Here is a 24,919-nt window from a genome sequence, read left to right on the forward strand (position 1 = left end):
AGATTCACAGTTCCTTCCACGCAGCTTCTCTGTGGGTCCATTCAGCTGGGCCGCTGCTTCCTATCGTTGTACAGGAAGAGCTAAGTGCAGACAAAACCCTGATGAATAGAGAGGCCTGTGCAGAGTGCCTGGGGTGCAGGGCAGCAGGGCAGCCAGTGAACCACAGGGCACTGTGGCCAGTCCTGTGTGCCCCTGCTGGATTCTGCTTCTGTGAGGGAGGCAGCAAGGAGTTGGGACTTCACAGGTGAAAGGACTTGCCAGGTAGAAAAACTGGGGTGACCACAAAAGCTTGGATGCAAGAGAGAGCCTGGCATTTTGGGAGATGTGGGGGAGGAGACAAGGACGGGGGTGGCAGGGCACATGGGGGCAGGCCCCGGGGTGTTTTCCACTGTATCCTGTACCCAGTGGGGAGATACTGATGGGCTGTGAGCCCCAACGGAACTGCAGGGAACAGAACCATCAGGAAAGGGGTAAGAAACAGGTGAGGTCGCCATTGCCATGGTGTGGGTAAGCAATGGCAATGAAGCCCCTACCGGGCTCAGGTGGAGGGCTGGCGTGGAGAAGACAGGGCTGAGAGCCAGGCCAGAAAGAGCTGCCAGCTTTGTCTTCCCACACTTGCGTGAGGATGGAGCTGAGGGGTGTGACCTTTTGGGAAAACATTAGTCTAAAATCAGAGCTGCAAGCCTGGGACTCTGTCTTTCCTCTGTCCCTCCCCTCAGAGCTGGGATGACACAGGCTGGCATCTAGTGACTTAAATTTTCCTGGTAAAGATGAGCGCAGCAGGAGCGTGGCAGGGTGGGCCGCTGTGTGCTGCTCCCATGGAGGTGTCTGTGCTCCCTGCACCGCGACGACAGGTTCCTGCCATGCCCAAGGAGCAGCGGCTCTGACCTCCCTGAACCCCCAGAAGCTGGGTTCTAAAGACACCCCGTGAGTGTCTTTAGAGAGGACAATGTGTCCTGGGAGGCTTTGTCAGGCTGACTGCAGGCTGTAGCCCTGAGCAGCTGGGAACAGCCATGCAGTTTGCTCAGATACCTCCAGCCCTGGCCACAGGCTCTAGACACAGGGACCAGGACAAAAAAGGCCAGCAAGGGCATCTGCGACAAACCATCACGACTGATCGAGTTCCTGATCTATGTAGAGGCTAAATATCTCCACTGAGTTTTTTTTTTAGACGGAGTCTCACTCTGTTACCGGGGCTGGAGTGCAGTGGTATGATCTTGGCTCACTGCAATCTCTGCCTCCCAGGTTCAAGCGATTCTCCTGCCTCAGCTTCCCGAGTAGCTGGGAAAACAGGTGTGCACTGCCACACCCAGCTAATTTCTTTCGTATTTCTAGTAGAGACAGGGTTTCACCATGTTGGCCAGGCTGGTCTCGAACTCCTGACCTCAGGTGATCCACCCACCTTGGCTTCCCAAAGCGCTGGGATCACAGGTGTGAGCCATGGCGCCCGGCTGGAGATTGGTTCTTAAAAATTAAAATATAATTTAAAAACCATTTCAGACCGAGAGTTGATAGAGGGCTGGACTGATGGGTGACAAAGCAAATACAATACAACGTAACTGTAGAATCTAGGTGGTGGGCATATGGGTGGGCATATTCTGGGTGTCTGAAAAACTTCAAAATAAAATGTTGAGGGGAAAAAAACACCTCACCTGCCAGTCCAGGTCAGTCACTGCCAGTCTCTTTTCACATGTCCTTATCCCTGGAAAAACATCCAAATTCACTCTGGGTGCGCCTCAGTGAGCCCCAGCCTGGGAGGACCCACGCCGCCCTGCCCCTCCCGCAGCTCTAAGGCTGGCCTCACCTGGGGATCAGGACACCGGGTTCCAGTCCCTGCTCTGCCAGTGACTTGCTCTGTGCCCTTGAGCGAGGGCTCAGGGCACAGCCCACATTTTGTGGTCTAACTTTACATGAGACTTTCCAGGGGAGCACAAGAATCCCTGCCTTTGGGAGGTTGCTGGAGTTGTCTTTGAATGGGTTTTCCTCAACCCTAAAAGGCTTAGCAAGTTCAGGGCCTTCAGCTGGGCGAGGAGAACGTTCCAGCCCAGGCAGCCACTGTGTGGCCCCACCAGCCCGGGAGCAAGGACACCTGCGATTCGCAGAGCGCGACGAGGCTCCGCCCTGCGAGCCAGCCCCGCCTACTTCCTGTCGGCCCCGCCCCTTCCCGGGTCGGGGAGCGAGGGAGGGTCCCGAGCTCCGTCCAGCTCCGCGGGCGCAGAGCCCAGGGGCCCCGGAGCTTGGGAGCCCGCGGGAGAGAGCTGAAGGGGCGGATCCGTGGGAGGTGAAGGCAGGGGAAATGCGTGTCTGCATTTTTTAATTTGCAGGGGATATTTTTTGTCCCTTTTGTCCCCGAAGCCTCTGCTTTTTGGATGAAAAGTTGGCTTTACTACCCTCTCTCTCCTTCCCGCGCGCACACACCTTGGAGGCGTCATACCAGGCGGTGACCGCAGAGGAAGCATCCAGCGCCACAATTCTTGCCTTGTCAGCTGCTCCCGCCAAGTCCCCAGAAAGCTCCCGGTTCATCAGAACAGCAACGTTAAAGGAAGGCCCAATTTATCTATGGAAAAATCTGCTCCCGCCTTCCTCTTGTAGCCCCAACCGTTTTCACTTATAAGTAGCCGCTTTGGGTCTAACTGTTGGTTCTACAGTTGCTGTCAATGTGCCCACCATTTTGTACTCAGCTTAAAATTGTTTGTTTGTTTGTTTATTTATTTATTTAGAGGCAGAGTCTCGTTCTATCACCCAGGCTGGAGTGCAGTGGGACACGATCTCTGTTCACTACAACCTCCACCTCCTGGGATCAAGTGATTCTCCCGTCTCAGCCTCCTGAGTAGCTGGGATTATAGACGTGCGCCACCATGTTCGACTAATTTTTGCATTTTTAGTAGAGACGGGGTTTCGCCATGTTGGCCAGGCTTGTCCTGAACTCTTGACTCAAGTGATCTGCCCAACTTGGCCTCCCAAAGTGCTGGGATTACAGGCGTGAGTCATCATGCCTGGCCAAAAAAATTGTTTTTAATGTATCAGCAACATCTTTTCATGTTTCTCTTTACAATTTTTTTTTCTTTTTTGAGACAGGGTCTTAACTTTGTCACCCAGACATGGTCATAGCTCATTGCAGCCTCCATCTCCCTGGGCTCAGGGGATCCATCTCAGCCTCCCAAGTAGCTGGGACCACAGGTGCTTTATAAGCTTTACACATCTCATTGTAGCCAGTTTCTTAGAGTTGATGCACCATAATGTGTTTAACTAAATTTTTCTCTTCTTGGACATTTAGATTTTGTTCAGGTTTAGCACCAGCTGTGATAAGGGTCTTCAAGCCTCTGCTTCCTGCTGTGGAATTGTTGCCACAGGACACATTCCCCGATGGGATTACTGAGTCAGAGGAAGTGGACGTTGAGTGGCTTTCAACAGACAGGCTGTGTTGCTCTCATGGTGTCCATGCAGGTACCACCAGCAATGTGTACACATACAGGAAGCGCCGGCTTCCCTGTAGTCTTGTTGCCATGGCGTGTTGGGGTCTCTGAGACCACCCTGGGTTTGACGATCGGCTAGGAAAACTCGCAGGACTCAGCATACAGTGATACTCGAGGCTATGATGTATTACGACAACAGGACATGAAGCAAAATCAGCAAAGGAAAAAGGCACGTGGGTCAAGTCCAGAGGAAAGGGAGTGTGAGGGTCCAAGACCCTGTCACACGCTGGACGCACTCACTTCCCCCAGCAGTGTGTTGGGACAACACATGTGGAATGCCATCTGTCAGGGACACTCACTAGAGATTTGGCACCCAGGATTTTACTGCAGGCTAGTCACAAAGGCACCCTCTGCCTAGCATGTACCGAAATTCTGGACTCCCAGTACGAAGACATAAACCACAGTGTTTACATGGTTTAGGGGCAGTGAGCTGTTCTTATCAGGGAAGGGTGGGAACACTCCCCAAGTCAATTTCCCAGATACCAACCAAGGGCCAACCTTGCAAGCAGTCCTTGCTAAAGATGACATTGCTATAATTTGTATTTCTTTCATTTTTCTTTTGAGGGTAAATCATGTCGGTATAAAATAATGAGACGGGACTGGGCCATCCGACGGTTCATTCACTGTCAAGGCTGGAGGTTGATGCCAGCTGTCGGCTGTGACCTCAGGTGGGTCTGGCGGCCAGCTGGGGCCCCTCCGTGTGGCTTGGGCTTCTCTCCAATGTGAAGTGGCTGTGTTTCAAGGATGAGGAACTGACAAAGAGGGAGCCAGGTGGAAGCTGTGTCACCTTTTCTATCCTAACCACAGAAGCCACCCTGTGCCACTTCTACCACGTTCTGTTTATTAGAAACAAGTACAAATACTGGCCCATATTCAAAGGGAGGAGAATTAAACTCCACTTTTAATGGGAGAAGGATCAAATAATTTGCAGAGGTTATTTAAAACCATCACAAACAGATTTGGCATGTTTAGGCATTTATTCTACACACACACAAAAAAGATACAAATGTGCAAAGTTACTTGAGACTATTTTCTGCGGTATTATTTGTGTTAGTAAAAAAAAAAAAAAAAAAAAGGGGAAACAATCTAAATGTCCATCAAGGGCCAGGTGCACTGGCTCATGCCTGTGATCCCAGTACTTTGGGAAGCTGAGGCGGGTGGATTATCTGAGGTCAGGAGTTCGAGACCAGCCTGGCCAACATGGTGAAACCCCATCTCTACTAAAAGTACAGAAAATTAGCCGAGCGTAGTGGTGCATGCCTGTAGTCCCAGCTACTCGGGAGGCTGAGGCAGGAGAATTGCTTGAACCCTGGAGGCGGAGGTTACAGTGAGCTGAGATCACGCCACTGCACTCTAGCCTGGGCAACAGCAAGACTCCATCTCAAAAAAAAAAAAAAAAATTCATCAATAGGTGATGGGTTATGTTACTTGTGTATCTTTACTATACTTATTACTTGTAAAGATGTCGTCTATATAATGTCAAGCAAAACAAACATGATAAAACAATAACAAAACGTGTTGCAAAGTGGTATATGTGGTCTGATTCTGGTGTTGTTATTATGAGTTGAATGCATGGAAAAAATCTGAACAGACGTGCTTCCTCCTGTGTCTACTGCATATCTTTAGGGAGTAGGCCGGAATGCAGTGGTGTGAGCATGGCTCCCTGTAGCCTCCAACTCCTGGGCTCGGCAATCCTCCCACCTCAGCCTCCCGAGTAGCTGGGACTACAGGCATGCGTCACCATGCCTGGGTAGTTTTCGCATTTTCTTGTAGAGACAGGGTCTCACCGTGTTGCCCAGGCTAGTCTCAAACTCTTGGGCTCAAGCAATCTGCCTGCCTTGGCTTCCCAGAGTGCTAGAATTATAGGTGTGAGCCACTGCACCTGGTCAATCATGTTAACGCCTAAGACATGACTGTCAGGGGTAGTGGAAAGAGCACAGAATTAAGAATCCAGAGAACTGGGTTCTAGTCTGTCTAGGCTCCGACCCTACCTTCCTGGGCTTTTTTTTTTTTTTTTTTTTTTTGAGACAGGCTCTCCCTCTGTTGTCCAGGCTGGAGTGGAGTGGTGCCATCACGACTGACTATAGCCTCCCGTGTCCTGTGATTTTCCCACCTCAGTGCCCTGAGTAACTGGGACCACAGGTGTGTGCCATCACACCCAGCTAATTTTATTTATTCTACTGTGGTAATGGGGTCTCACTATGTTACCCAGGCTGGTCTCAAACTCCTGGGCTCAAGTGATCCACCCTCCTCGGCCACCAAAAGTACTGGGGTTATAGGCGTCAGCCACTATGCCCGGCCTGGGCCCATTGGTAAGGATTATTCAGCAGTAAAGATAGTAAATGTGTGACAGTCTTTCTCGGATTATGTATTAGTTTGCCACAGCTGCCCTAACGCAATGCCACGAACTGGGTGGCTAAACAAGGGAAATGTAGCATCTCACAGTGCTGGAGGTTAGAGGTCTGAGAATAGGGGTTGGTGGGGTTCATTCCTTCTGAGGCAGTGAGGGAGAACCTGTGCCAGGCCCCTTACCTTGCTTTTGGGGCCTTCCTGGCAATCTTCAAGTTCCTTGGTGTGTAGAAGCATCACCCTAATCTCTACCTTCATCTTCACATGGTGTTGTTTCTTCGTGTGTCTCTGTTTCAATTTCTCCTTTTTTGTGAGGTCACATTCATACTGGATCTCAGCCCACCCTACTCCAGTATGACCTCATCTGAACTCCTCACATGGACAGTGACCCTGGTTCCAAATAAGGTCACCTTCTGGGGTCTGGGGATTAGGACTTCAATGCAAATTTCAAGAAGCACAATTCAACCAATGACAGATGATACAGATTTGAATTCCTTCTGGGATCTACTCAGGGATGAAACCGACCTTGTATGGCCAGGCGTGGTGGGTCACGCCTGTAATTCCAGCCCTTTGGGAGGCCGAGGCAAGTAGATCACCTGAGATCAGGAGTTCCAGACCAGCCTGGCCAACATGGCAAAAACACAGCTCTACTAAAAATACAAAAGTTAGCCAGGCGTGGTGGCACGAGCCTGTGATCCCAGCTACTTGGGAGGCTGAGGCAGGAGAATCACTTGAAACCGGGAGGTGGAGGTTGAAGTGAGCTGAGATCACGCCAGTGCACTCCAGGCTGAGTGAGAGTGAGACTCCATCTCAAAAAAAAAAAAAAAAAAAAAAAAAAAAGAACCAACCTTGTATTCAGCCCCCACTGTACATCAGGCATTATTTCCAGTCCTCACCTCATCTCATTCGGTGAACAGTATTAGCTCCATTTTATGGATGAGAACACAAAGGTAGGCTGAGTGTCTTGTGCAGGGACACAGGCAATAAGTGGCAGGCCTGGCATGGAATTCACGCATACGACTTCTAAATTCTGTGCTTTATTTGAACTGCAGAGCTGGGGCTTGACTAATACTTGACTACGCCTAAGTTTTTTTTCCCCAGGAACTTCCTTGATAATTTTCATTAAATAGACCTTACATTTTCAATCCAGTCAAGCCTCTGGGAGATAAGTTAAAAATTCCCTGATGGATAATGACATTAAAAACAGCAACTAGTACACTGCTTTAAAAGTGTGCTTTCGTGCATTTCCCTTGTGAAATATTGTGACAGCCTCATGAGGTGGAGCTGATCACATATGGATTTAGGGGCAGAAACTGGAAGACCACGACCCACCTAGACCACACAGGCAAGAAATGGACCCCCAGGACCAGAATCCCTTCTGACTATAGTTCCTGGTCTCTTCTTGAGTTGTTATTTACAGAGAAAAAGCATCTCACATAAACAGTTTTACTTCAGTTATCAAAAAGATACTCAATGATCTATATTTCAAAGACTCTAGATTCATGGGAGTTGGGGAAATTTTAAGCATTCGGAACGTATTCTGGAGCATGTCTTTATGTTCTTTATTCTGTAGCCTCCCATGGGTGGGCAGCCGAATGCGTTTTGGGAGAAAGCAGGTCTTGTGGATAATATTTCTGAAGATCGGAGCAGGTTGTGTCCAAGTCCATGTTGGCCATGACTGCAGAACACCCCAGAGGCAGCAGGGGGCACCCTGGAGCTTTGTATCCTCCCTCCGACCCGCGGCATCTCCCCTGGCTCCACCATCCCCAGGTGCCCAGAAGCCGGGTGTCTCAGGTCAGACGCACGCTGGTTCGCTATGGCCATTTCTGATCAGACACAGAACAAATGGATTGTCCAGATACGGTGTCTGTGAAAGGCGCCCAGCTGTGGGCCTGGGGAGGCAGGTGCCCTGGCAGGGGTGACATTCTTAACCCACAGGGAGGGCCCAGAAGGGATGTGGGAGGCCACCTGCCGTGCAGCATTCGGGGGTCTTGGAGGTGGGCAGCAGCTGTTGACCTGTGAGCGTGGAGGAGCATCAGCGCTTGAACAGCGGAAGCAGCATTTACAGGCCAACACCAGCCCGGCAAGGGCCGGGGCCCAAGGCTATGGTGTCCAGAGCCTCCCAGCTCCCACTCTGGCCTCCAGTGGCCATGGAATTGCTAACTATGAGGGCGCGAGCTTCTCCCAGCAAGTCAAGGGGACGCTATGTGCTGCGATAATGGGTCCAGCCGCCTTGCATTTGGCCTTCCAAGCCCCTCTCTGAGCCCCAGGACTTACCCACACCAGCCGGCCCATGCAGGGTGGACCTAGCCTGCGTCAGTCAGGCCTCATTCTGGAGCCAGGCTTGGTGCAAACTCCCAGCTGAGCTCACACGCTGGCTGCGGTCTGTGATACTTCCCTGGTGGTCTCTGACAGGGCCGTATGGCCTCCCTCTGGAACCCAGGCTGCACACTCCAGGAGCTGGGGGCAGTCAGGCAGAATCAGCCTCTGGTTGCCAGCATGGGGTGTCAGGCAGGGTAATCCATGGGGGAGCCTGGGAGAGAGGGCGGGGGTGTGGCACTGGTCTCAGGCTGGGGGAAGGAATTCACACCTGCATGGCTGAGGCTGGTGCCACCCCCTCTGATCACCGGGATCAGCCTCTCCTTCCCCAGGCTCAATTTGCACCCGCAGCCTGTATGGTTGGCACTGTCTCCCGTGGGGAGCCCCTGCCTGGCTCAGGGGAGACCCCGGTCCAGAGCCCACCTTTGGAGCTGCCCTGGCCTGGGCCTGGCCCTCCGGTGAGGCTGCAGTAGCCAGGAGAGGGCCAGTCAGAAAGGCCATCTGCCTGCAGGAGTTTCTAGCCAGCAGGCCAGGGGAAGGAAGTTGTCAGGCGTCCTGCGGGGAAGGCCACGGTTGCAGACAGGGGTGGCAGTCAGCTCCATGTAGCTCTGGGACCCAGGTGTGTGGCAGGGCCAGGAGCACGTTCTGCTGCTTTTCCAGACCCGACTCCAGTTCATTTCCCTGAGAGACCCTTTCACCCATCCCGGCCTGCATCTGCCTGTGTCGTCCTTTCCAGCAGCAGCCTTGTGGCTGTGCCTATTCTGTGCCCTCCGAGTTCTAGGTTGAGGGTGAGGATTGGATGAGTTGATCCACGCAAGGCTCCTAGCACAGTGCCTGGCACATGGTTAAATAGACATGAAGTCGTAATAACCAGGTGTGTGACCCTGTCCTCAGTGTGAGTGCCACAGTGGGGTGGAGAGTGGCAGCTCTGCCGGGCAGGATCGTAGGGTCTCAGTGACAGGGCTCCCTCATTTCCCTGATAGGGAGAGAGTAAGCTCACTGAATAGTAAGTTGGCTGCATCTTTTCTGTCTGAGCCTCTCAGGGAAGCTTCCTAGAGGGATAAAGGCTTGAGCTTGAACTTGGAGGAGTTTGCAGGTGGCTGGGTTGGGGTGGGGGTGGGATGGGGGTGCCAGCATGCCAGGCAGGGGGAGCAGCATGGGCGAAGGTATGGAGATGGGGGAGGGATCTGGACGGGGTGCCTGTGGCTGCAGCACAGGGCGTGTGTGAGTGGGAAGCAGGTGAAGAGAGGAAGAGCGCAGGGGCTTCTGGGGGCTTCTGGACCCACCGTGGGAGCAGGCCAATGGCTGGCAGGGCTAGGTGGTGCAGGTGCCCCTCATGGATTTGGTCGAAGTGGGCACACATGCTTATGTCAGAGGCATGTAAACCAGAGCAACTCCATCTTGAGTAGGAGCTGGGTAAAATGAGGCTGAGACCTACTGGGCTGCATGCCCAGATGGTGAAGGCATTCTAAGTCACGGGATGAGATAGGAGGTCAGCACAAGATACAGGTCATAATGACCTTGCTGATAAAACAGGTTGCAGTAAAGAAGCTGGTCAAAACCCACGAAAACCTAGATGGGCATGAGAGTGACCTCTGGTCATCCTCGCTGCTACACTCCCACCAGCGCCATGACAGTTTACAAATGCCACAGCTTTGTCAGGAAGTTGCCCTATATGGTCTAAAAAGGGTAGGCATGAATAATCCACCCCTTGTTTAGCATATCATCAAGAAATAACCAGAAAAATGTGCAACCAGCAGCCCTTGGGGCTGTTCTGTCTATGGAGTAGTCATTCTTTATTCCTTTCCTTTCCTAATAAACTTGATTTCACTTTACGGACTCGCCCTGAATTCTTTCTTGCGTGAGATCCAAGAACCCTCTCCTGGGGTCTGGATCGGGACCCCTTTCCTGTAACACTTACAGCTCTGTACACCTCGTGGGTCTTGGAGGGAGGCTGGAGACAGCCCAGGGCTGAGGGCACCCCCTCCGTCAGGGGTAAGGCTGGTGCCTGCAGCCTCAGTCTCTGCCCCACCCACCAAGGCGGAAGGCTGGCCCCTAAGGAGGAGTGATGCCCCAGCGTCCTAAAGGAGCAGCGGGAGCTCCTTAGAGTGGTGGGAGGTGGAGGCTGGTGGGGGTCAGGGTGGGAAGTGGGTACCTGGCTGGGTGAGCATCCCCAGATCTGTGGGACTGGCTCCTGCTTCATCACCCTGACCTGCCCCTGTGCTGAGAGGACGGATGAGAGGGTGGGGCCAGAGGCTCTGCAAACTGTGAAGGGCTGTGCTCACCCCCTCCTTGAGGTTGTTCATGCTTAGTTCAGCTGTGCTTCTTCCTGGGAGAAAGTCTTCGGAAGCTCAGGGAAAAGGCGGATCAGGAATGCGGAAGTGCCTGGGGAGGGAGCCGCTCAGAAGATTGTAGTCCACACCGTCCAAGCAATCCACACAGCAGTCCCCGAGAGCAATCAAGGCTGGAGGAGGGGGTGCTACAGGCCTCTGAGACTGGGGAAGGGGAGGAGACATGTTGAAAGGGGACAAGAAGGGACTTTTGGGGGTTGCGGGCATCTCATTTGTTTGTTAAGCCATTTCCTTATCACACCAGCCCATAAGGTAGGTCATATTTCTATCATACCTGTTGGAAAAGGAAGGCTCAGAGAGGGTGAGCAACCTGCCAGGGTCACACAGCAGACCTGGCATTTGAACTCAGGGCTCTGACTCATGGAAATCCCTCCACAGCAACAGAAAAGATCACAGAGAGGCTAGGGCCAAAGTCAGATTCTGCCTAGCTCCCAGCTGGCCTGTGGCCAGCCCTGCCATGATTTCTTCTAAGGCTGTTAGTCTTTGAAGAATAGCAAAGCCCAGGAGTGAGTTCATCTGCTACCATGAAGTGAGCTGTTTCTGAGACGCACTTCTGGGAGGTTTGACATCGCTGTCACAGAGGGGACTGAGCAGAAACTGCTGCTACAAATACATCTTGTTTGAGAGTGAGCTGGGGCTGGGGCTGGGTGAGCTCGGAGGCCCTTCAGGTCTGGGGTTCCTTCATTCCAAGTCTCTTTCCTTTTACGGGCCTCAGTTTCCTCCTCATGAGAGGTGGAGCAGTGGTTCCCAAACATGATGTTGGAAGTGTGTTAAAATGCAGATTCCTGGGCTCGACTCTGAAGCTCTTCCAGCAGCCACCTTCCCAGGTGACCAGACCCTTGGGAAGGCATCACCTCAAGACCCCTGCAGAATTCCTCCAGAGTTCTGGGATTAAGCTAAGTCCTGGGAAGGTAGGACGGGCCTGGGCCTCCCACCTCCCTTTGCTGTAGGGTCGGTCCTGTCTCTGCTCCCTCAACCCCTAGTTCCTGCCCATGTCTTTTGAGACAGCTTCTCTGTCTCAGGTCCTCTAAACCTGCTCTCAGGTCCTCACTTCTTGTCACCTGGGCAGCAGAGTATGTTTTCTTCAACAGCACCCTCCCTAAGAGACTCTTCAAATCATTTATTTGTCATGATGCATGATAGTTAAATGAAATAACAGAGGCAATGAAGCACCCACTCAGAGGCCGGCACCTGGTGCACCTTTGACAAGTGGCACTTTCATCTCGAGGACAGTTGGGAGGAGCTTGCATGGATGAATGGGGATGTGGGTGTGCTGACATGCAGGTGCTGTCTGGCAGCAGGTTAGATTAGAGGTGGAGGAGGCACAGCGGTATGGACAATTAAACTAGGACTCAGGGACACTCTGCCCCAGGACTGGGCAGGCGAGTGCTCTGGGAGGTGATGGTGTTGACCTGACCAGGGACCCATGCCCTTTCACCCCTTTGTTGTTGTTGTTTTTTGAGATGGAGTTTTGCTCTGTTGCCCAGGCTGGAGTGCAATGGCTCGATCTTGGTTACTGCAACCTCTGCCTCCCAGGTTCAAGTGATTCTCCTGCCTTAGCCTCCCGAGTAGCTGGGATTACAGGCATGCGCCACCGAGCCTGGCTAATTTTTGTATTTTCAATAGAGACAGGGTTTCACCATGTTGGTCAGGCTGGTCTTGAACTCCTGACCTCAGAGGATCCGCCTGCCTTGGCCTCCCAATGTGCTGGATTTACAGGTGTGAGCCACCATGCCCGGCCTCTTTTTTTTTTTTTTTTTTTTTTTTTTTTTGAGACAGGGCCTCAAGCTTTGTTGCCCAGGCTGGAGTGCAGTGGTATGAACATGGCTCACTGTAGCCTCAACTTCCTGGGATCAAGTGATCCTCCCACCTCAGCCTCCCGAGTAGCTGGGACTATACATGTGCACCACCATGACCAGTTACTTTTGTTGATTTTTGTAGAGATGAGGTCTCCCTTTGTTGCCCAGGCTGTTCTCAAAGTCCTGGGTGCAAGTGATCTTCCCACCCTCAGCCTCCCAAAGTTCTGGGATTACAGGCGTGAGCCACCATGCCTGGCCACTGTTTGTTCTTCTGACAACTCATGGAGAAGACAATTCTCATACTTTAGCTCATCCCAATCGCCACGTCATGGCTTTAGCAATGTTGGGAATCGGATGTACCCATATCCTGCTGTTACAATGATGACGGTGGTAATAGGTACACATCTTGCATACTTCTTTAACCATTCAAATGCTTTATTTCATTGACTCCTGACAACAACCAAATGACATGGTGAGATGGTTAATTTTATGCATCACCTTGACTGGGCCAAGGGTGCCATATTTGGTGGAGTGTTACCTGGATGTGTCTCTGAGGGCATTGCTGAGTGAGGTCCGCATTTGAGCGGGTGGGCCAAGCGAGGCAGGTGGCCCTCCCTGATGGGCGTGGGCTGCATCCAGTCAGTTGAAGTCTATGTGGATGTCTTTTGAAGACCCAGATAGAACAAAAAATCTGGCATGAAAGGGCTCCTCCTGCCTGGCTGCTGGGGCTGGGACACTGTTCTTTTCCTGCCTTTGGACTGAGACTAAAACATCGATTCTTCTCGGGCCTGTAGCCTGCTGGCTTTCAGACTGGCACTTAACGTTTGGAGATCCGTAGGCTCTAACTCAGACCAGAGCTGTCTGTCGGTTCCCCTGGGTCTCTAGCTTGCTGACTGCCCATCTTGGGACTTAGCCTCCATAATTGCATGAACAACTCCTCAGAATAAATCTCTCTCTCTGTCCTATTGGTTCTGTTTCTCTGGAGAACCTTGACTAATACAGACAGATGAGAGTGCTATTGGCTGTATTTTGCAGATGAGGAAACTGAAGTTCAGAGAGGTCAGATGGTGGGGTGGGAAGTCACCCTTGGACTCAGTGCACACCCAACCTCCCAAGCCCTTGGCCACTGATATGGTTTGGCTGTGTCCCCACCCAAATCTCAACTTGAATTGTATCTCCCAGAATCCCCATGTGTTGTGGGAGGGACCTAGGAGGAGGTAATTGAATCATGGGGGCCAGTCTTTCCCGTGCTATTCTTGTGATAGTGAATAAGTCTCATGAGATCTGATGGGCTTATCAGGGGTTTCTGCTTTTGCTTCTTCCTTGTTTTCTCTTGCCACTGCCATGTAAGCAGTGCCTTTCACCTTACGCCATGATTCTGAGGCCTCCCCAGCCATGTGGAACTGTAAGTCCAATTAACCTCTTTTTCTTCCCAGTCTCGGGTATGTCTTTATCAGCAGTGTGAAAACAGACCAATAGGCCAGGCGCAGTGGCTCACGCCTGTAATCCCAGCACTTTGGGAGGCTGAGGCAGGTGGATCACCTGAGGTCAGGAGTTCGAGACCAGCCTGGCTAACATGTTGAAACCCTGTCTCTACTAAGAATACAAACAATTAGCCAGGCACAGTGGTGGACGCCTGTAATCCCAGCTACTCGGAAGGCTGAGGCAGAATTGCTTGAACCCAGGAGGCAGAGGTTGCAGTGAACTGAGATTATGCCACTGCACTCTGGCCTGGGCAACAAGAGTGAAACTCCATCTCGAAAACAAACAAACAAACAAAAAACAACGTACTGATCCAGCCACTGTGTCCGTGGTCCTACCAGATCTGGCCTGTGCAGCCTCTGCGATTTCCCGGGGAGGTGCCTGGGCCCTATTCCTTGACACATGAGGAGCAGATGCCAAGGGCCACAGTGAACGCCGTCACCCCTGAGGACCAGGGTCAGGAGCTGGGGAAGGAGGAAAGGACTCAAGGGCATCCCATCCTTGGCTTTCAGAGCAGCTGAGGCTCTGAGGGCATGGAGAGCTGTCTGCGTTCTCATGTCTAGTGGCTGATGAGGCTGGACAGAGCTCAGACTCTGACTTCAAAGTCTGCTTGGCAGGTGAAGGGACCGAGGTATTAACACTGTGCTGAGTGATTTCATGCTACTGTCTCATTTGTCTTTATTGTACCTTGTGAAGTGCAGACGATTCTACCCCAGTTTGAAGAAAGAGTCTTGGAGAACTTAGGTGACTTGCCAAAGATCTCCAGGCTGGAAAGTCGTGCAGCTTGGAATCAATCTGACAACAAATGATTCTAGGGCTCAGGTTTTTCTTCCACTCTTCACTCTTTCCAAGTGGGCATCTTCTATTCGTTTCTAAACAAGGGAGGCAGGGAAGCCTTGTTAAAAGAAAATATCTAACAGTGATTTTGAGGAGGAAGTAGTATTTGACGCAAATGACGGGTATACAAGGGTTAGCTTCGGGGCTGCTAAAACAATATGGGTGGAAAAATATGTTGTTTACTGATGGATTAGTCACCACTGCCTGCTGATTATATTGCCAATATTAGCCTTGTTTTGATTACTGCAAAGGCCAATAGCTGCCTCCTACGACATGCTGGTCCTACACATTGGTGGGGAATCTGTAAATGAGGGGGTGTCCCCGGGAGACCCCACAAACCTAGCTTGGCCCTGGGGGTGCCCCTTAAGATGTTGCAGTTACACAGTTGAAGGAGGATGGCTGCTCCAGGGTTATCGGCTCAAATCATGTGTTTGAATTACGAGTCCCCGCTCTTGTTAGAGGGATTAGTGCCTATTTGGAATGAAATGTGTTTGCATTTACAAGTCTTAGAAGTTCTCCTGGGATCACGTGTACTGGAATGGGATGCCTCTTGCATTTTGCATTAGGACTGAAATTCGCTTAGTGACTGTATAAGCAGAAAGGTGGTAAACTACGATGACTAAGAGCAAGCACTTAGGAGTCAGACCCGCAAAAGAAAGCTGGCTCTTCCCCTCCCAGCACTCAGGATACTGACAGTGCTTTGCTTGCTGAGGGCAGTGTCTGCAGGTGGCTGTAGAGTGAGCACAGGCTCTTTGTGGGCTCCACTCCTTTATGGCTTTCGCTCACTAAGTTTCAGTCCTACTCCCTCGGAAGAAGGATAATAACAATAGATAATGATGATAATAGTCTCCCCATAGGGTTATGGCAAACATGAAACACCTTGAATTGTGTGTAAAGTTCTTTGCAAACTGCACGGCATCTAGTAAGAATAATGCTGGTTAATATGATGATGATGCAGTCCACAAGACAAAATAGCCCCCAGGAACATCCCTGTAATCCCCAGCGCTGAGTCTGCTTGGCTTGCTGTAGCAAGGGGGAACACACCTGCTGAGGCTTCCAGGACGTGGCCTTGTGCTGGGCGAGTCTAAGGAGGAACGCTGGTCATTCTTGCAGCTGCAGCATGGTCCTGCCTGGGTTTCTTGGTTTCTCTGTTCTGTTGGCTTCAGCTGTGTCCCATTGGAAACCTTGTTTATCTCGTTTGCCTGCAGCATGGCTCATTATCGCTCCTCTCCTCTCCTCTCTTCTCCTCTCCCCTCCTCTCCTCTCCCTCTTTCTTTCTTTTTCTCTCTCTCTCTTTCTTTCCTTCTTTCTTTCCCTCCCTCCCTCCCTCCCTCCCTCCCTCCCTCCCTTCCTTCCTTCTTTCCTTCCTTCCTCTTTCTTTTCTCTTTTCCTTTCTTTTCTCTTTTCCTTTTCTTTTCTTCTCTCTCTTTCTCTCTTTCTTTCTGACAGGGTCTCACTCTGTTGCCCAGGGTGGAGTGCAGTGACACAATCTTGGTTCACTGAAACCTCTGCCTCCCGGGTCCAGGCGATTCTCCTGCCTCAGCCTCCTGAGTAGCTGGGACTACAGGCATGTGCCACCACATCTTGCTGATTTTTGTATTTTTGGTAGAGACGGGGTTTTACCATGTTGGCCAGGCTGGTCTCAAACTCCTGACCTCAAGTGATCTGCCCACCTTGGCCTCCCAGAGTGCTGGGACTACAGGTGTGATCCATTGTGCCTGGCCTCAGCATGGCTAATTTTCACTGTCTCAGTTATATAGGTCTTAGCTATCAAAGCACTGGATATTATTTATTTATTTATTTTGAGATGGAGTCTCACTCTGTCTCCTAGGCTGGAGTGCAGTGGCCCAATCTCGGCTCACTACAACCTCCGCCTCCCGAGTTCAAGCGATTCTCTTGCCTCAGCCTCCCGAGTAGCTGGGACTACAGGTGTCCGCCACCACACCTGGCTAGTTTTTGTATTTTTAGTAGAGACGGGGTTTCACCATATTGACCAGGCTGGTCTCGAACTCCTGACCTTGTGATCCGCCTGCCTCGGCCTCCCAAAGTGCTGGGATTACAGGCTGGAGCCACCGCGCCCAGCCTGGATATCATTTATTATTAAAAATATGTTAAAAATATTAAACAGAAGTTTGTAAAAAATTTTGCGAGAAAATTTAATGAGTCCTACCCTTTCAACAAATTTGTAAGTGTACAATCAGTATTGTCAACTGCAGGCATAATGTTAGATGGCAGATCTCCAGAATTTGTTCATCTTGCATAATGGAAACTTCATATCCGTTGAACAGCAATTCCCCATTTCCCTGTTCCTCCAGCCCCTGACAACCACTATTCTGTGCTCTGCTTTTCTGAGTTTGACTACTTTAGATACTTAGTGCAAGTGGAATAATTCAGTATGTGTCCTTCTGTGACTGGCTTATTTCACTTAGCATAATGTCTGCCAAGTTCAGGCATGTTGTAGCAAATGGCAGGATTTGCTTTTTTTAAAAGGCTGAGTAATATTCCATTGTGTGTATGCACAACAGTTTTTCTACACATACACATATATATATATATATATTTGTTTTGAGACAGAGTCTTGCTCTTTCGCCCAGGCTGGAGTGCAATGGTGTGAGCTCAGCTCACTGCAACTTCCACCTCCCAGGTTCAAGTGATTCTCCTGCCTTAGCCTCCCGAGTAGCTGGGATTACAGGCATGCACCACCACGCCCGGCTAATTTTGTATTTTTGGTAGAGACGGGGTTTCATAATGTTGGCCAGGCTGGTCTCGAACTCCTGACCTCAGGCCCAGCTCAGCCTCCCAGAGTGCTGGTATTACAGGCATCAGCCCAGAGTGCTGGTATTACAGGCATCAGCCCAGAGTGCTGGGATTACAGGCGTCAGCCCAGAGTGCTGGGATTACAGGCGTCAGCCTCCTGGAGTGCTGGGATTACAGGCGTCAGCCCAGAGTGCTGGGATTACAGGTGTCAGCCACCGCGCTCAGTCCCCATTCATTTGTTAAAGGGCATTTCCACAACTTGGCTATTATGAAAAATGCTACAGTGAGCATGGGAGGGCAACATCTCTGTGAGATACTGGTTTCAACTCTTTTGAATAAACATCCAAAAGCGGATTTGCTGGATCATATGGTAGTTCTATTTATAATTTTTTGAGGAGCCCCCATACTGCTCCCCATAATGGCATTCCCACCAACCGTGTACAGGGCTCTAATATCTCTGCACCCTTGCTAATACTTGTTATCTTTTATTTACTTTTTTCGTAATAGCCATTCTAACAGGTGTAAGGCTACTGATCTCATGGTGATTTTTATTTGCATTTCCCTAATGATTAGTGATGTTGAGTATCTTTTCATATGACTGTTGGCCGTTTGTCTGTCTTCTCTGGAGAAATGTCTATTCAAATCCTTTGCTCATTTTTAAATTGGGGTAGTCATTTTTTCTGCTATTAAGTTGTAAGACCTCCTTATATATTTTGGACATTAATCCCTTATCAGATATATGGCTTGCAAATATTTTCTCCCATTCCATAGGCTGCGTTTTCACCCTATTACTTCCTTTGCTATGCAGAAGCTTTTTGCATGAGAAAGAATGGAATTAGATACTTTTCTTATACCATGCACAAAAATCAACTCAAAATCTATTGAAGATTTAAATGCAAGACCTGAAACTGTAAAACTCCTAGAAGAAAACGTAGAAGAAAAGCCTCATGACATTGCTCTTGGCAATGATTTTTTGGACATGACCCCAAAAGCACAGGTAATAAAAACAAAAGTAAACAGGTGGGACGAAAGCCTTGGGTCTCATTTAAGCCAACACAAGATCATCCCAAGAGAAAGGAAATTAAATTTTCTCACAGCCTCATGATTGTGCCTTCCTCGCCCTGTGCTCCAGCTTCTCCAGGCTGCTCCCCCCTCCCACCTTTGAGCATGCTCTAGCCTCTCCAGGCTGCTCCCCTCTCCCACCTTTGGGCCTACGGGAGCCCGGAACTCTGATCTGTTGTGGCTCTGGTAATTCAGGTCCCAGCTCAAACCATCCTTTTTAATGGCTTTCTAATAACCAGGCCTCCATCTAGCTTTCTGGGCCTCATTCCTCTGTTTTCTTCATGGCATTTAAAAGTCTCCAATTATCTTGTTCATTCTCTGTTTCCTGCAGTAGAGTAAAAGGCCATTGGTGCATCTCCAGCTAGAATGGCTCCTAGCATGTGGTAGGTGCTCTGTAAGCAGTTGTGGAAGAAAGGAAGGAAGGAAGGGGAAAGAAAGGAAGGAAGGAAGGGGAAAGAAAGGAAGAAAGGAAGGGGAAAGGAAGGGATGAAGGAAGAAGGGGAGAAAGGACGGAGGGAGGGAGGGGAGAAGGAAAGGAGGAAGGAAGGAAGGAAGAAGGGGGAGGAAGGAAGGAGAAGAGGTGGGGAGGAAGGAAGGAGGGAAGGAGGGAAGGAAAGAAGACAGGGAGAAAGGAAGGAAGGAGGGAAGGAAGGAAGAAGGGAAGGAAGGGAGGAAAAAAGAAAGGAAGGAAGGAAGAAGGAAGGAAGGAGGGAAGGAAGAAGGAAGGAAGAAGAAGGGGAGGGAGGAAGGAAGGAAGGAAAGAAGGAAGAAAAGAAGGAGGGAGGGAGGGAAGAAAGAAAGGAAGGAGGAAGAAAGGAAGGAAGAAGAGAAGGAAGGAAGAAGGAGAGGAAGGAAGAAAGAAGGAAGGAAGGAAAAAGGGAAGGAAAGAAGGAAAGGAGGGAGAGAACATCCCCACACATGATCCTTCCCTGTTGATCCTTGCATTCTAGGGAGTTGGAAGGGAGCTAGAGGTCAGGACCAGCATTCCCCTAGCAGCAGTTCTCCCTCCTGCAGCATCCTCGCTGTACTTCTTTCCTTCCTTCCTTGCCGTCCATTCGTCCTTCCTTGCCATCCTTCCTTCCTCACTGTCCTTCCTTCCTTCCTTCCTTCCTTCCTTCCTTCCTTCCTTCCTTCCTTCCTTCCTTCCTTCCTTCCTTCCTTCCTTCCTTCCTCGCTGTACTTTTGCTGCACTGTTTTCATCACTTCATGTCATGCCAGTGCTCTCCCTTTGGAATGCTTTTCTTAGACAGGAACAGACACACCACCCCGAGCCTCACTGAGTGGCCTCAACTCTGGCCCTTAGAACCACTGAGAACAAGACCCTTCACTCATGATAGCCCTCCAAGTAATTGAGGATGTCTCTTAGCACCCTAAGGAGGCAGCTTTTCTCCAAGATGAGGCCTCATCTTTTTCAACTTTCCTCCCATGACATGGCTTCTGGATGTCTTGCCTTCAACTTTTTATATCAGGAGCCCTAGGAACACTGAAGAATTTCAAGGATGTCCTTTAGGGTGTCTGTGAAACGCTTGATACCGGTGGTGTGTTCCCTGCAGGTGTGCAGTTTGGGGGTGGGGAGAGATTCTGTAGGATTCAAAGGACCCTTGACCTCAAGTGGTTCACAAGCCCTTCTCCCTCTATCCTGTCTTCCGGGAGCCGTGTGCCATCTATCCTGTTGTCTGCCAGGAGCTGAGCGCCATCTAGCTAGTCTTCCAGGAACCCCGCGCCATCTAACTTGTCTTCCTGGAGCCTTGCTCTATCTAGTCTGTGTTTTAGGCCAGAATCACTCCAGCTAGCCTGTCTTCTAGGAGTCCTGCTGTATTTAGCCTGTTTTCCAGGCCAGGCCTGCCCTCTGCAGCACACAGCGGGTATTTTTCTCCTTCATAATTCCCGCCTACTCTAGGTAGCACTTTCTGATTTAATGACTCACTTTCACATTTGGCATCTCACTGAGTGCTCATGATTCTGTTCATTCAGGGTGTCTCATTCTCCTTCTGTGAACAAAGAAACAGGGTCCTGAAAGGGTGTGTTTTCTACATTTTGAGGCTGTTTCAGCTTCATGACTATTATACCTTCTGCTGTTCCTCTCTTCATTACACAGTAAGTTTGTGGTCTTATGAAGCACAACTTTTTTGTTTTTGTTTTTCCTGTTAATATATTTACAGAGCTTTTCTTTTGATAAATATTCGTGTGCTATATTTTTTTCCATCAGTTTATTTTAAATCTGAATCCTTAGTTTTAGTTGTGTTTCTTGTAAGCAGCATAAGGCCATTCTAAAAAAAACTCAGCCAGACAACTTGTGTCATTTAACTAGTAATTGTTTTCATTTATATTTATTATAATTACCGATTCCTTAAAATTTTCCCACAATCTTATTTTGTACTTCCTGTTTACCCTGCTTTTTGAAAATTCCATTTTCTCTTGCTATTATTATTATTATTTTGAGATGGAGTCTTGTTCTGTTGCCCAGGCTGGAGTGATGATGATGATGATGATGATTATTATTACTATTATTTTGAGATGGAGTCTCGTTCTGTTGCCCAGGCTGGATGCAGTGGTGCGATCTCGGCTCACTGCAACCTCCACCTCCCACCTCCAGCAATTCTCCTGTCTCAACCTTCTAAGTAGGTGGGACTACAAGGACATGCCACCATGCCTGGCTAATTTTTGTATTTTTAGTAGAGATGGGTTTCACCATACTGGTCAGCCTGGTCTCGAACTCCTGACCTCAGGTGATCCACCTGTGTTGACCTCCCAAAGTGCTGGGATTACAGGTGTAAGCCACTGTGCCTGGCTCTTGCATTATTTTGAAAGTTATAAACTGTATTTCTCTTTCTTATCTCTTTGAAAATTGCAAATTTTTTAGTGGGTGTTTGAAAATTCAAATGTATGTACTTAATTTCTGCAATTCTACAATTTTTCTATCATTCTCGCATTTTGTCTGAAATACCAAAATTTTAGAATGCTTTTACTATAATCACCTTATCCAACTTTGCATGTTACTTTTGACCAATATTTTAGTTTCATGTTGTTTTTATTATGCCTTAAATTAGTTATGTGTTTTTTCTAGTCAGTGATTTTTTTTTTTAACTTTATTGGTATATTTTTTACCCCTTTTTTTGCTCATCTCAGGCCCTCCTTCTTGGTTCAATTTTCTTCTTTTTAAAGCACTTTCTCAAGAAACTTTTTAAATGAAGATCTCTTAATAAATTCATTTAGTTTCTTTTTGCCTGTAAATATCTTCATTTTCCCATCATTCCTGAATGATAATTTCAGTAGACAGGCAGTAGTCCCACTTTGACAATGATTTTGACTTAGTACTTTGAAAGCAATATTCCTTTGTATTCTGGTTTCTGATGCCCCCATGAAAAGTCAAGCTATCTGCCTGCTATGCAGTGTTCTGAAGGGGTCTGCCCTTTCTGGTGGATTTTCAGTGTGTGCCTTTGTCTTTGGTCCATTGTAGTTTCATTGTGGTGGGTTCAGGTGTGGGATCATGCTTTAGGTTGAGTTCCTGAGTCTGAGGATCAGCCCTTGGCATATGGGCTCTCCTTCACTTCCTCCGTTTTTTTCCTTCCCAGACCATCAGATGTATGCATGTCGGTCCTTCACCTTTTCTTTCTTTCTTTCTTTCTTTCTTTCTTTCTTTCTTTCTTTCTTTCTTTCTTTCTTTCTTTCTTTCTTTCTTTCTTTCTTTCTTTCTTTCTTTCTTTCTTTCTTTCTTTCTTTCTTTCTTTCTTTCTTTCTTTTTTGAGACAGAGTTTCACTCTGTTGCCAGGTTGGAGTGCAGTGGCGTGATCTCAGCTCACTGCAACCTCCGCCTCCCGGGTTCAAGCGATTCTCCTGCCTCAGCCTCCCAAGTAACAGGGATTACAGGTGCCCGCCACCATGCCCAGCTAATTTGTGTATTTTTAGTAGAGACGGGGTTTCACTATGTTGGCCAGGCGGGTCTTGATCTCTTGACATTTTGATCCACCCGTCCCGGCCTTCCAAAGTGCAGGGATGACAGGCGTGAGCCACCGTGCCCGGCCTTTGTTTCTCTTAACTTGCTTTCATATTTGTTCCAAGTCTTTGTCTCTCCATGACTCATCCTGTGTTTTCTTTAGATAGATCGTTCAGTTTAGTAATTTGTTTCCTCACATCTATTGATCTAACTTGTGCTTTAACTTTAACTTTAACACCTTGAATTTTAATTTTTAAGTGTGTGTATTTATTTTTTCTTTAGAGCCAGGGTCTCACTATGCCACCCAGGGTGGAGTGCAGCGGCTATTCACAGGTGCTATTACAGAACATTACAGCCTCGAACTTCTGGTCTCAAGCAATCCTCCCGCCTCAGCCTCCTGAGTAGCTGGGACTACAGGCACCTGCCACTGTGCCCAACTTACATTTTTTATTTCTAAAAATTTTAATTGTTTTCCTCTCTTGTTTACTTTGTCTTTTTCTTCTGTGTCTTGTCTGCATTTTTGAGAATGTCTTTAAACATCTTAAGCATTCTTATTTGTATTCTGTACCCCAGAATTCCATTGCCTGGAAGCCCTATGACTGATTCCAGGTAACTCATGCTCATGACGGGTTCCTCTGTGGACTGTGGGCCAGACTTCCTGGGTTTGAATCTCAAATCTTCTTTGCTGTGTGTTCTTGAGTAAGTTACTTATCCGCTCTGTGCCTTCATTCTCTCCTATTCCTAATCCAGGAATATGAATGATCTTAATAAACAATAATGAGAATAAAACCACCTACCATTAGAAGAATGTGTGAAGATTAAGTGGGACAATACAGGTAAAAGATTTATTTATTTAATTTTTATTTCTTTTTGAGACAGAGTCTCGCTCTGTCACCCAGGTTGAAGTGCAGTGGCACCATCTTGGCTCACTGCAACCTCTGCCTTCCAGGTTCAAGTGATTCTCCTGCCTCAGCCTCCAGAGTAGCTGGGATTACAGGCACCCACCACCACAGCTGGCTAATTTTTGTATTTTTAGTAGAGATGGGGTTTCACCATGTTGGCCAGGCTGGTCTTGAACTCCTGACCTCAGGTGATCTGTCCTCCTCACCCTCTCAAAGTGCTGAAATTACAGGTGTGAGCCACCATGCCTGGCCCAGGTCAAAGATTTAAAACTGTACCTGGCACAAGGTAAGTCTTCAATAAAGGTTAATCTTTTTCTTTTTTTTAATCTAGACAGAGTTTCGGTCTGTTGCCCAGGGTGGAGTTCAGTGGCGCAATCTTGGCTCACTGCAACCTCTGTCTCTCAGATTCAAGTGATTCTCCTGCCTCAACCTCTGTAGCTGGGGCTATAGACACATGCGCCACCATGCCCGGCTAATGTTTGTATTTTTAGTAGAGCCAGGGTTTCACCATGTTGGCCAGGCTGGTCTCGAACTCCTGACCTCAAGTGATCTGTCTGCCTCAGCTCCCCAAAGTGCTAGGATTAGAGGCGTGAGCTACCGTGCCTGGCCAATAAAGGTTAATCTTATAGTACACGGCTGGGCTTTATCTTGGAAATCCTATACACCTTGGTTTGAGGACGTGTTGCTCCAGAGAGATTTCACATTTGTTTCTGCCAAGCATCTGGGGGACTATCAACCTAACACCACTCTTAGCTAATTTCTTGACTTTAGTTTCCCAGACCAAATGGTATCAGTTCAAACCCAAACCCAATGGGGCCAGGCATGGATTCTCAGGGAGACTCTGTCCCACTCAGAGCCCAGGAGTTGAGACACATGTTTCCTTGTCATTTCTTTTTATTAATTTCTGTTTTGCCTCATTCTATCACTGAGGGTACAGCCTCTAAGGGTCCTGCATTTCTAGGGAGCCTCACTTCCAAGTCCCTGGCTCATGCAGGCCCTGGGTTTGGTATTCAGTGCCTGGATGGCTGTGGACACCGAGGCTCCCTGTTCCTGAGCTTGGCAAATATCTCCAAAGGGCAGCAGCTGAGTCCATAGTTTCTTCTTTGCTTCCGTCTGCTGGGGATCTCTTACTGATGTGTGCCCCGCTGTGTGTTTAACAGGATATTCAGGATAAATTTTCCAGGATTTCTAGGTGCTTTGTGGCAACAGGACTTTCAAATTTTGTAGATTTTCCTCTTGCTGGAAACAAACATGCCCACAGAGATTTTATAACTGACTTAAGCCCACGCATCTTGGACAGAGGAAGAGCCCAGTCCCCTTCAATTACACTGTGCCGAAATGACACGTTAGCTAGCCCGTGGGTAAGAGTACGCTTTCCATTAGGCCTTTTGAGATGCTGTGTTTAGCTCACAGACCCCAGCAGCACCTTCATGGTCCTGTAGACACCCGGGGGTTGACACTGGGGAGTGTGGTGTGGAGACTTCTTTTCAGGGGACCTCGGCCTCACACTGAAGCCTTCTGTTACCATCTGACATTGCTTAGCTCTAGGCTCCTCCTCCCCTTTCTCCTCCTTCTTTTTCTTCTGTTTTTACAAATAATTGTGGAAAGATGTAAATTTTTCTTTTCTACAATAAACACAAGCAGCTGG

The 24,919-nt window shown here is 49.0% G+C and overlaps 1 protein-coding gene across 1 annotated transcript; it reads left to right on the top strand.

The window, feature by feature from the left end:
• The first annotated feature begins 3,366 nt into the window (after positions 1-3,366).
• LOC126934437 (putative uncharacterized protein FLJ33534) lies at positions 3,367-24,366 on the top strand. The gene is given in 8 exon segments (XM_050755238.1): positions 3,367-3,443; positions 7,399-7,595; positions 10,442-10,455; positions 11,211-11,279; positions 11,281-11,406; positions 14,118-14,232; positions 14,340-14,393; positions 24,233-24,366. Coding segments are annotated over 8 exon segments (786 nt in total).
• Positions 24,367-24,919: the final 553 nt, after the last annotated feature.

This window comes from Macaca thibetana, chromosome 13 (assembly GCF_024542745.1).
Source record: "Macaca thibetana thibetana isolate TM-01 chromosome 13, ASM2454274v1, whole genome shotgun sequence".
Classification (NCBI taxonomy): domain Eukaryota; kingdom Metazoa; phylum Chordata; class Mammalia; order Primates; family Cercopithecidae; genus Macaca; species Macaca thibetana.